Raw genomic sequence first — 12,135 nt, 5'->3', positions numbered from 1 at the left:
TATCTTCCAAGGCGTTTTTTCCCTCCTAGGACTTTTTTCCCAGTGCTAGCACGCTGGGTTTTTCTCCTAGGGGTTTTTTTCCACCCCTGGGAGTCAGCCGACATTGGCTTAATGTAGCACCATCTTGTATATGTTACATATTACCACGCTTGCTTGTACAGTTTATTTTTAACCACTTCCCTTTTTCTGTGCTTCTAATATGTAAAGCTGCTTTGAACAATTACCAATTGTAAAAGCGCTATATAAATACATTTGACTTGACTTGAAGATGAACAAAGATCTTACAGGTGAAAAACGACATGAGGGTGAGTAATAAATGACAGAATTTTCTTTTTTGGGTGAACTAATCCTTTAACAAAAAGACAAGGAGATGTTGCTGTTGTGGAAAAAACTAATAAAGAATAACATTCACGGCAGCAATCGTTCTCTCCGTTTATGGCCCGTCCAACTCTGGCTTCCCGAACTTCCCATTGGAAAATATGACTTGAGAGGGTATTCATGTCCAATTTTTTACTAGGAAACTCGTAATTCCAATACGTGAAGGCAGCACATTTTTTGATACCCAAGTTCCATAGGTAAGAATAAACCTCGTGTTCATGGGTCCTATTCTTTCCGACAACAAAGCACTTTAACTTAAGTGGGACATTTCCGATAAAGCACATGAAAATCATTCTTGTAGTTCAAACACAAATTTCACAAAAAGTGGATTGAACACAATGAAATTAAGTTGGGGCAAAATGTATAGCAATTGTGTTGGTTTAGCTTATTTCAAGAATCAAAAATCTTTATTTTTTTCAGTGTAGTTTTTTTAAACTAAGTTTTACTTTAGTTATTTTATTACTTCAACTTAAACTAAGAGAAAATGAGAACCTTGGAGAACTAGCTAAAATATAAGAAGTTAGTTTTTTATATTGTATTTTATTTCAGTTAATGTTAATTTTATTATGAGCATTAACTATTTAAGTAATGAATTTTTTTATGGTTTTAGGTTTAGTCAATAATAACCCTGATTCAGGTGACAAAAATAGACGAGTCAGAGGAAAAAAAAAATCAAACCTTTATTTGATCAATTTTCTTTTCAGTGTAGAAAGAGTATCACTCGTGAAAAGATTGCAATAGTGGTAAAATATACACCACAGTAAATAGGTAAGTTAAACCCCGTCATATTTTGTTACCCAAGTAATAATTCAAAATAGGTTCTTTATTTCAAGAAAAATGGTTGTGCAAAGCCACTGGTTAAACATCAAATCACAGGCTCAACAGAGAATACACACAGTAGACACAACCAGAGTGACATAGCTTATAACACGGCACCCAATAAAATATCCTTTTCCCATCTTTAGGATCAAGAGGTGTATGAGTATCTTTCCTTTTGTTGCTCGTTTCTGGGCAATGTCTGGATTTGGCACAGGAGTCCCACTAAAAACATCTTTAAATTAATCATAAACTGCTGAAAAGAACAATAAAACAATCAGCTAAACAGTGGATTTACTCCGGAACAGGATGGCTTGTTTGAACGTCAAAGCTTTTTGATGAATGAAAGTGCATCTTGTCAGAATCGGAATCGGTTTTTCTTTCTCCAAGAAAGGGACGTTTAGAGGAGTTTTTGGACCATGGTGTTACAATGTAAAAGGTATAATTTATGGCTTTTTTTATTTTAAAACCTCATATATAATTGTACTTTTTTATAAAGAAAATGTAACGGTTTAACGGAAAATATAAATTTTATTTATAAATATATATTTTTTGTTGTGGGACCAGTGAAAAGGGCAAGTATGAATCTGAACTGAATAGCCAGCAGAAAATATCCTTATTGTTGAGCCCTGCGAAGATGATTTAGCATTCTTAGTGTGTTCAATATATGTAACGTAGGAGCATGTCAAAAGCACACTCCTTTACTAATCTATACTGATAGAAAGTGCAATTCACATTCCCTATAAATGTGATCAGCTCCAAGAACTCATACAGCACATCTCAGAGCAATTCAAAAATCAATCACTCCCAGTTTCCCATAAAACATCAACAGCTAACATATACTTTCAAAAATATATATTGTTTCCTTCTGTATGACACAATTCACCCAGCAATAAATTGAGAAAATAAAAAAAACAAACAAACAAGGAAACTCTACCAACAAGGCTCGGTAATTAAATAGAAAGAGAGGCCACAGATTGAACCAACATCTACAGTATGTACCGATTTAGGGAACATTATTTATGTAGTTAATTAACACTAAAAGATGAAAGATCATGACCCCAGTAATCTTACATCTACGACAGACTTTGTTTCCAACATACCTGACATGCTATGAACGGATGAGGACACGTCATTAATGTCATTTTAGATGAATTAGTGATGATTGCTGAACAATATTTATGAGTATTAATATATGCCGCATTATGAATAATTCAAGTTTCAAGATCACAGTTTAGATATTTCGGTTCATCCACTGCTGACTCATCTGACTGGGTCTTCTCACTGGAAAACAGAACACAAAAGACACAAAACATTTCATTTCAGTGGAAGAAAATTGACAAATTCCACACAAAAAAAAAAGTGTACATAATGTGCCATTTGCAGAGACTCATTATTTGATTACCTCTGATCAGTTTAATAAGCAAAATCAGACTGTTGTTCTAATGATTTAATTTAAACCATATAATATGGTGCAGTTCTTAATGAGGTTACATTATACTTTTTATTTACTTGCAATAGCTGAGTTAAACTTGCATTCGGGTTAAATGACAAACAAGAGCATTCATGATAAAGATAGGGAAAAATCATTTTAAAATCTACTTTAAAACACATTCTCTTTATGTTAACTTTTTAGATTCTCTAAAATTCCGCATTTGAAAATGTCATGTTGTGTAACCATGTAATGACATATTTTCCTCAAACACCTTGAATGCATTTGACAATATATAAATATATTTTCCTAAAAAACATTCTTTTTACAAATATTATTATGTTTTGGGAAGTCACACCACATGCCCTTTGTATGGAAACTTGTTTCCACCATGAAATGAAAAATAAAAAATAAAAAAAGGTAATTGCTAGTCTTTTTATCCCACAATTCTTCAGTTTTTCTCAGAATTGAGATCTAAACTCGCAACTCGAAAAAAAAAAAAGTCAGAACTTTGCAATTATCAGCAAAAAGCTTCCACACATTTTACTACCTGAACTAACCTTGACTTGTCTTAAAAAGGTCAAATATTTTAAGGGGGCATTTTCACAACACCATTTTCAACTAAAAATGAAAAAACTGTCTATGCGTTTAGCCATTCATTTACACAAAAACGGCATTTTGAGGGCCTGAAAGTGCAAACTTTTGAAAACGGGTTTCAAAGTGCACGTTTTTGAAAGCGATCCCGCTATCGTCTCTGTGTAAACTACAAAAACATTATACGTTCAGTCTATAGATGCGTAGTTTCTTTACAAAGTGACATCGCCAACTACTGGCCTGGCATGAATAATACCAGCGTTTTCATTCGTTTTTGCAAATCCATGCAAACAGAGACCGCTTTGACAGTGGTGTCATCTGTACGTGAAAGACTTTGTTGTGTAAACGTACCCTAAAGAGCTTTTCAGACTTGAAATAGTTAACCCTGGATCATTCTAAACCCCGGGTAAATGGAATCCTGGGTTATCTTGCTTCACGTTTCACACTGCTCACTGCTTAACAATTAGTCCTGGATATTCGTAAAATGACATTTCACAACTAAACCCAAGTTAACATTCTTATTTGCATATTTGCATATGTGTCAAGTCATTGATTGAATAAACGCAGCACGCGACCCGTTTACATAGCTCTAGCATCCTCGACACACAGAGCCATTGAAAAACAGGGTTGCCACATGCTTTGATCTCGCCGCCACGTGGTCACATGGTTCATGGAGCTCTCAATAGTTCCAAACAACTCCGCTCTGTCAATCTGTCTGAATGTGTTTAAGCAGGATCGATAGCAGCTTCACTGTATTTGCAGCATTTTCTGGTAAATATTAACACATAGCGTGCATTGATTACTATGCTGACGACATTTATTATGGGGGATGATAAAGAGACAACATTAGGCTAATATGTTTTTCTGGTCACACTTTAGATTAGGGTCCTAACCCTGACTATTAACTACAACTTTTGCCTCAAACTCCTAATTACTGCTTATTGATAGCTAGTAAGGTAGATGTTAAGTTTTTTTAAGGGATGTAGAATATTAAGTGTAACTTTCTATCTATTGAATAAATTTCCTATATTTTAGGTCAATAATATTTATTTAATATTTTTTAAGATTTAAAATTTAAGATTTTTTGATACTTAATAATATTTGTACAATAATTATAATCCATTAATGACCATTTTTCCAATACGTTTATTTTTTTATATTACAATTAGTGTAGTAGGCCTATTTAAAGTGGAACTAAGTAAGATTTGCGAAGCTCCCCCTACAGGTTCCTTCAGTGAATCACACTGTCGTAAATACTCCAAGCGCAGCTCTGGACTACAATGACTACAACGCTCACCAGCGCAGTAGTTTTGCAAATACAGTACAAGAAATCTCGGTGGAGGTGGGTCATTTTCGAAATTGTCTTATAAAGTCATAATATATACATTGTTTTTGTAAAGCATTTTGTCACTCTCGCGTGAACGTGAACATGAGGCGAGATTGTTTCGGGTCGGCGCAGCTCAACTTGCAAGTGCTGTTTTCTGGCGTAGACATGCCAGAGGGGGTTAGTGCTCGCCTCAAACACACCACTACAAGTCAATCAACCATCGTAAGAACTTAGAAAACTATTTATGAAGGTAAAAAAGTTAATTAGTTCTGCTTTAAGGTTAAAATAGAGTAAAGGTTTCAAAATTCCAATGCAAATTGGCTAATTAGAGACATCTGGTGGCCGGAAAAATAATATTCATATGTGCTGCCATGCTAGATGCCTGTATGTCTCTTTAATAAATGTACATGTATACTGTATAGCTCTAGACTAGTTGCTCAAAAGAGTATTTCCAGTCATAATAACTTGCATATTTTTTTTTAGGTTTTGCATTTGAAAATATATTTAGACATTATCAAACACTAGATTTTGATAAGTATAAAAAAGTTAGTTACTCACATCCTAATGTTATTTTATGATAGTCACATAAGCATAAATAATATTAATGAATGCAAGCAAATACTGAATTTAACCCAAGAAAGAAGCTTAAAACAGTGTTAAAAAACAAGGTAAGCAACTGCATTCAACAAAACTCTTTATTATGTAATATATCCAGTGAAGGGGTTAGATAAGATGTTTTTCCTTGTTCTTCATAGAAACTCATTCGACCTCCCACAGGGAGAGAAAGATTGCAGAAAGACTAAAACTGTCAAAAATATGACAACTAGCATCCGGTTAGGGTAGCTATTGAAGTGTTGCTCACGTTAGATATCTATTATCTCGCAATAAGCATTAACTATAGTGCTCTACATAAAATAACGCACCGACTAGATTCCCGAGAGGTCAACTAATGCGTTAAAATGTCAAATGTCACTCAACGGCATGCATGATGCTTGAGAAACTGAAACGAATGCAGTTCAATGCCAGAGATATCCAGTGTTTGGAACTATTGCTTGCCTCACGACACGCGTTACTTCCGCATTCCTATGGAAGTCTATGGGAGCGTTTTCAGTGGCTCTGGGCATATAGTGAGGTTTCTCTCTATGATATTATTTCCTGTTTTGTTTCTGCATGTTGGTCACACAACATGAATGATTTGATGGCTTTTTAAATATTAATAAGCATTTTTGTTAAATATATATAAGTATTTATTTTATTTTATTTTATTATTTTTCTTCATTATGATACTGGACAGTTGTATTACCCTGGAATTTGTGACTTTACCCACCCAAAAATAAATAAATAAATAAATAAATAATAGTGAAGTTTAAAGGCACAATATGTAAGTTGTCGTCACTAGAGGTCATTTTCAAAACAATAAAGGCGAAGCATGATGATGCTATGAAAGAGAGAAGAATGATGGGAGATGCAGAGAAGTATGGAATTCACAAATCATGTTCACAGATGAGGTAATGAATTAGTTTTTGTTTTACCTGCACGTTTGATCACACTATTTAATGTCATCGTAATGAATTTGCTGCAAGGAACGTGAAATGTAATGCTATATTAGCCTGTTACTGATGTGTGACTATTTGTCAAATGATTTGGTGGGTTAATGCTGCGCAGTTTTACATGTTTAAAACAATCATACTAAAAGTAAATTTGAACGAACCCACAGTATTTGAAAGTAACGGCTGAATATTTTTGTGCAACACGTATTGTATTTAATTTCACTGCCATAGACGTGTTCACCAGACTTGATGAAAAGCGTTACTGAAGTACAAACAATATGCAATATAACTATGTGTAATTTCATCAGCATAACCCACGCAGAATTATGTACAATTTATGCATTACTGTATCTTGCATTGTTTATATGTGCTATTATTGACATTTATATCTATTCAAATCATCTGTACATGACTATTACTTGTACAATAAATAATATATATTTGCTTAGCTGTCTATTAAAACATGCAAGAGTCTCTGTCAAGCTCTCTCAATCTCGAAAACGGCACGCCAATATTGATCCTTGCTTTATTTCTCCACTTGTCCAAAAGCGTGCTTGCCTTAGTTGACTTACGTTTACGTTTTTTTTTTTTTTTTCTGCACTCGCCAATGAATAATCGCGATCCATGATGACTGAACGATAACGGCTGCGTGCCTGATGCTGTATAACCAACACTTTCGCATTTTGTCCACATGAGTTGCAATAGTTTCTACAGGCAGAAACAGAGGATAGTGGGGATATTATGTCATTGATAGGTGACAATCCATTATCTCAAATTGGAATTTCTCTGAATTTACAAATCCTTTTGGGATAATGCAAGTACACAGCTGCATGAAATATATCACACTGTGGAAGTGATTTTGGGATATTTTATTAGAAAAAAGATTACTCACAAGAAGTAAAAAATAAACTAGTAGGTAACTAATTAAACTAGAGGTAACTAATTAAATATTTGAAAGGGGGTGTGGGAACATCCTTCCCCATGAGAAAATTGTGTTTTTAACATGTAAATGAAGAATTCTGGTGCATTTTTTGACAAGAAAATAAATAGAAAAGGCAACGTTGGTTCCAAGTAAAAAACATTTACTGACCGACTCAAATTTCACAATTGGATTGGATTTCAATTCAGGAGCTTGCGTTTTGATTTCGATTTGATTACCTTTGATTCAGTATTGATTAATTTGGGGCCTATCAGGTACAGTACATGGCAAATTCCCTCAAAGAAAAAAATATCTCTCAACTAATTCTGTAAACTATACAGGGAACCACAGTTGGTACATCATTATTTTATTAAAGGTTAAAATTAATTGATTTGTAAGCTACTTACATATATATTACACATAAAAAAAAGTTATTATAACTTTTAATAATACATTTTTAATAACATAATTATGTTTTTACTCGTTTTTAGGCTATATAAAACATTTAAATGGTGGCTTTCATAAAACGGATTTATTCAAACATGAATTCAATATTTAAGTACAAATACAAGGAATATGCGATAGCCTACAGTGCATATATTTAGCAAACTGCTCTTCTCTAAGTTCATTTCTGTAGTTGATTAATGCGTTTTTGGACACTGAACGGCTTTTCTGAGGTAAATGTGACGGTAAATGTGACATCTGTTTTATTGATGTTTTTCCATGATTGAAACACTCACTGACTGATTACATGAGACATGATACAGATTTCGCCAAGTTGTACTGAATCTTTCAACATACCTTCTGAGGTTCATGCATGTTTATTTCATGTTTTAACTAGTAAAGCGGAAGAGATGGTCAGTTCACGTGCACTCTGCGTGAACTGATGCGCTGTCAAGCGCCACAGAGCGGCAGAAAAGATTGCGACAGCTCAAGAAACATGACTTCTATGGTCTCACTCCAGTCTATGTCCATTTTTGATTCTTGTGAGGTTATTGTTGTGCTTGCTGACTCTAATTGCTGAAAAATATTTGAATTAATTATTTAAAAATGGTTTTGAGTGAATTCAATGACTCATTAATAAATACTTGTTTCATTGCTGGATGAATCAGTGTTTTTGAACAAATCAGTTGAATGAACGATTCAATGACAAATACATTTTTTAACAGTCAGTTGTCGCCACCCAGTGAAATTAGATGCATTTGATACAACCGTTATTTGACGTGCCAAGTTCATTTCATAAGGTAGTTTGTTCTATTAATAATTTTATAATATTATAGTTTAATATTAATAGTTTAATATTATTTTATAACATGTGATACTTTTTCAGGATTCTTTGATGAATGATGCTTTTATTCAGCACGGATCTGTTAAATTGATAAAAAGTGATAGTAAAGATTTATATTGTTAGAAAAGATTTATATTTTGAATAAATGCTGTTCTTTTTAACCGTTTATTCATCAATGAATCCTGAAAAAGTATCACAGGTTATAAAATAATATTAAGCAGCACAACTGTTTCCAACATTGATAATAAATCAGCATATTAGAATGATTTCTGATTTTCATGTGACACTGAAGACTGGAGTAATGATGCTGAAAATTCAGCTTTGATCACAGGAATACATTATATTTTAAAGTATATTCAAATAAAACCATCATTTTAAATTGTAATAATATTTCACAATATTCTTGATTTTTCTGTATTTATTATGAAATAAATGCAGCTTTAATGCGCATAAGAGACTTAGTAATGTTTCCAAACTTTTGACTGGTACTGTACGTAGAAACATGTTTTTCAATCATCGCATGTATGACATATTTTTGAATAAACTAACAGACAGAAGCGTTAACTCTCCGTGTGTACATATCGCTACTTACATGCTGGTCGAGTTTTTGGTAATCTGATGTTTTGGGTCTCCGTGAGCCTCTTGATCTCCGGCCCTCGACGACAAAAGCAATAATCTGTAGGAGAGGGTGAAAGGAAAAATAGGCATTTATTTGACATCTTTAAAATGCAGCAGTACAAACTAAACAACATCTCTCCAGGATGGAAGGAGGCGCACTAACCTTCCGCTTGTTGTGACTGGCAATATACAGCACCGCCACCAGAATGACGGCACACACCAGATAGGCGAAGAAGTGGCTGCTCTCTGCGCTCTCCTCGAAGTTCTGATTGACATTTTCTTTGTTACCGCCCCCGTTTACAATCTTGTGGTCAGATGCACCCTGGTTTGTACCATCAGTGCCATCTGAACCGTCATTATCAAAAACTCTATCGTCCTTTTGATCCTCTTCACTGTCTGTAGGAGTCTCAGGTTCAGACTGATTCTCATCACCCTCGTCAACATCTTCACCAGTTTCTGCATTAACATCTGCAATTCGGTCAGCTGTGGTCTGCTTCTTTTCTCCTCCATTTGGTTCATCTTCTTTATCAGGTGCAGGTGTGTTCTCCTTCCCTTCATCTTTTTTAGGATCAGCTTTTTTGTTTTCATCCTCTTTAGCAGCTTTAGAGGCTGCTTGTTCTACAGCAGCTTTGCCATCTCCATCTTTTAGGTCTTTCTTTGATCCATCTGTGCCATCTCCATCAGGTACAGGTTTGTCTTTAACACTTCCACTTTCTTTTGACAGATCTCCTTCAGCTTTAGCTGTGGGTTTGTTTTCTCCCACTGGTTTATTAGGGTTAGGTGGGGTTTGCTTCTCTTCAGCTGAATCATTTTTAGGAGTTTTAGGGGCAGTTGCCTGATTAACCTGTGTATCGTTCCCAGATGAGGTCTTCTCTTCTTTCTTTGAGTCTTTAACATCTGTTTCACCCAGTTGTCCATTTGAAGATGTTTTAGTTGCTTTATTATCATCATCAGAACCATTACTATCAGGGATATCCTTTGATGTTTGTGGCGGATCATCATTTTTTGTCTCACCCGATGTTACATGACTGTCCACCGGAGCGCCATTACTTCCATTGATGCAAACTGAAAAATCAGAGAATCACAAAAAAATCTTAAGTTTCAAGGGTAAATTCACCCAGAAATGAAAATAATGTCATTAATTACTCACCCTCATGCCGTTCTACACCCATAAGGCCTTCGTTCATGTTCAGAACACAAATTAAGATATTTTTGTTGAAATCCGATGGCTCAGTGAGGCCTGCATAGCCAGCAATGACATTTCCTCTCTCAAGATCCATTAATGTACTAAAAACATATTTAAATCAGTTCATGTGAGTACAGTGGTTCAATATTAATATTATAAAGCCACGAGAATATTTTTGGAGCGCCAAAATAAATAAATAAATAACGACTTATCTAGTGATGGCCGATTTCAAAACACTGCTTCAGGAAGTTTCGGAGCGTTACGAATCAGCGTGTCGAATCATGATTCGGATCGCGTGTCAAACCGCCAAACTGCTGAAATCACGTGACTTTGGTGCTCCGAACAGCTGATTCGACACAAGATTCATAGCGCTCCGAAACTTCCTGAAGCAGTGTTTTGAAATCCATCACTAAATAAGTTGTTATTGTGTTTTTTTGGCACACCAAAAATATTCTCATGGCTTTATAATATTAATATTGAACCACTGTACTCACATGAACTGATTTAAATATGTTTTTAGTACATTAATGGATCTTGAGAGAGGAAATGTCATTGCTGGCTATGCAGGCCTTACTGAGCCATCGGATTTCATCAAAAAATATCTTAATTTGTGTTCTGAAGATCAACAAAGGTCTTACGGGTGTGGAACGACATGAGGGGGAGTAATTAATGACATTATTTTCATTTTTGGGTGAACTAACCCTTTAAATGAAGCTGTTCTGAAGGCCCAAAACATAACTAAGACACTTCATGTGGGTTTTCGCCACCCGTCTGTCATTTTAAACTGATTTACTAAGAAATAGAGGGTGACTTTCAACAGGCAACACGTGTAAACAATGGCCTCGAACAGGAAGACACTGAAGCAGGAATGTGGATGATCCCGTCACACTCTTCACCACTTTTGCTTCAAATCTTGCAAAAGTGTAAAGAAATGTCTGTAGATGGCTAATGATTAGCTAACATGTGAAGCAATCTAACAGATTTCTCAGTACAGTGAAATGGTTGACAAGTAAACACGTCACGAGCTTCATCAATCTGTCAGCCAATCCCACATACATCATCTGACTAGCAGTGTAACTAGAGAGGAATACACTAACTTACCCTGAGAGAGGAAGAGGACAAAGAAACACAGCGTTATTGAGCGCATCATGGCTTGATTTGGTGATACAATAATTCAGGAGCACGAGACTGACAACCAACGCGATTCCGGTACAACGCAGCGACTTCCGTGTTTACACAAAGAGCGTCGTGGTGTGATATGAAAATGCGGACTGGAATCTGGTGACGGATGTCTTTTAAAATGCGATTTATTTCAACGCTGCATTTTTGACATGCTATATATGTTTGTCATACTTACATGTTTGGTTTGTAAATACGCACCTAATTAAAGAAAATTAAACTTACACAAAGAGCACCGTGGTGAGATATAAAATGTGGACTGGATTCTGGTGACGGATGTCTTTTAAAATGCGATTTATTTCAACGCTGCATTTTTTACATGCTATATATGTTTGTCCTACATACCTACATGTTTGGTTTCTGCAGTTTTTACATGCTATATATGTTTGACCTACGTACATGTTTGGTTTCTAAATACGCACATAATTAAAGAAAATAAAATTTACACAAAGAGCACCGTGGTGAGATATAAAATGCGGACTGGACTCTGGTGATGGATGTCTTTTAAAATGCGATTTATTTCAACGCTGCAGTTTTTACATGCTATATATGTTTGTCATACATACTTAAATGTTTGGTTTCTAAATACGCACCTAATTAAAGAAAATTGCATTTACACAAACAGCGTCGTGGTGAGGTTTAAAATGCGGACTGCATTCTGGTGACGGATGTCTTTTAAAATGCGATTTATTTCAACGCTGCATTTTTTACATGCTATATATGTTTGTCATACATACTTACATGTTTGATTTCTAAATACGCACCTAATTAAAGAAAATTAAATTTACACAAAGAGCACCGTGGTGAGATATAAAATGTGGACTGGATTATGGTGATGGATGTCTTTT

At 35.0% G+C, this 12,135-nt stretch overlaps 1 protein-coding gene across 1 annotated transcript; it reads right to left on the bottom strand.

Moving 5' to 3' along the window:
- Positions 1-1,064: 1,064 nt before the first annotated feature.
- tgoln2 (trans-golgi network protein 2) lies at positions 1,065-11,720 on the bottom strand. Its single transcript, XM_067395505.1, has 4 exons — positions 11,210-11,720; positions 9,086-9,987; positions 8,897-8,980; positions 1,065-2,478 (listed from the first exon to the last, which is right to left on the bottom strand). The coding sequence occupies exons 1-4, from the start codon at positions 11,256-11,258 to the stop codon at positions 2,476-2,478; spliced, it is 1,038 nt and encodes a 345-aa protein (XP_067251606.1). The 5' UTR covers positions 11,259-11,720; the 3' UTR covers positions 1,065-2,475.
- Positions 11,721-12,135: the final 415 nt, after the last annotated feature.

The sequence above is a fragment of the Chanodichthys erythropterus genome, chromosome 9 (genome assembly GCF_024489055.1).
Source record: "Chanodichthys erythropterus isolate Z2021 chromosome 9, ASM2448905v1, whole genome shotgun sequence".
NCBI classification, from domain to species: domain Eukaryota; kingdom Metazoa; phylum Chordata; class Actinopteri; order Cypriniformes; family Xenocyprididae; genus Chanodichthys; species Chanodichthys erythropterus.
Note: the sequence above shows the minus strand (reverse complement) of the source record. Positions and strands in the feature narration are given on the sequence as shown.

Bases quoted from the DNA above. Each gene is read 5' to 3' on its own strand.
- tgoln2 (XM_067395505.1), bottom strand. From the start codon at position 11,258: ATGATGCGCTCAATAACGCTGTGTTTCTTTGTCCTCTTCCTCTCTCAG. The intron at 9,988-11,209 runs GTAAGTTAGTGT...CTGATTTTTCAG, and splicing joins TGTCCTCTTCCTCTCTCAGG to TTTGCATCAATGGAAGTAAT. The intron at 8,981-9,085 runs GTTAGTGCGCCT...CCTCTCCTACAG, and splicing joins CCAGTCACAACAAGCGGAAG to ATTATTGCTTTTGTCGTCGA.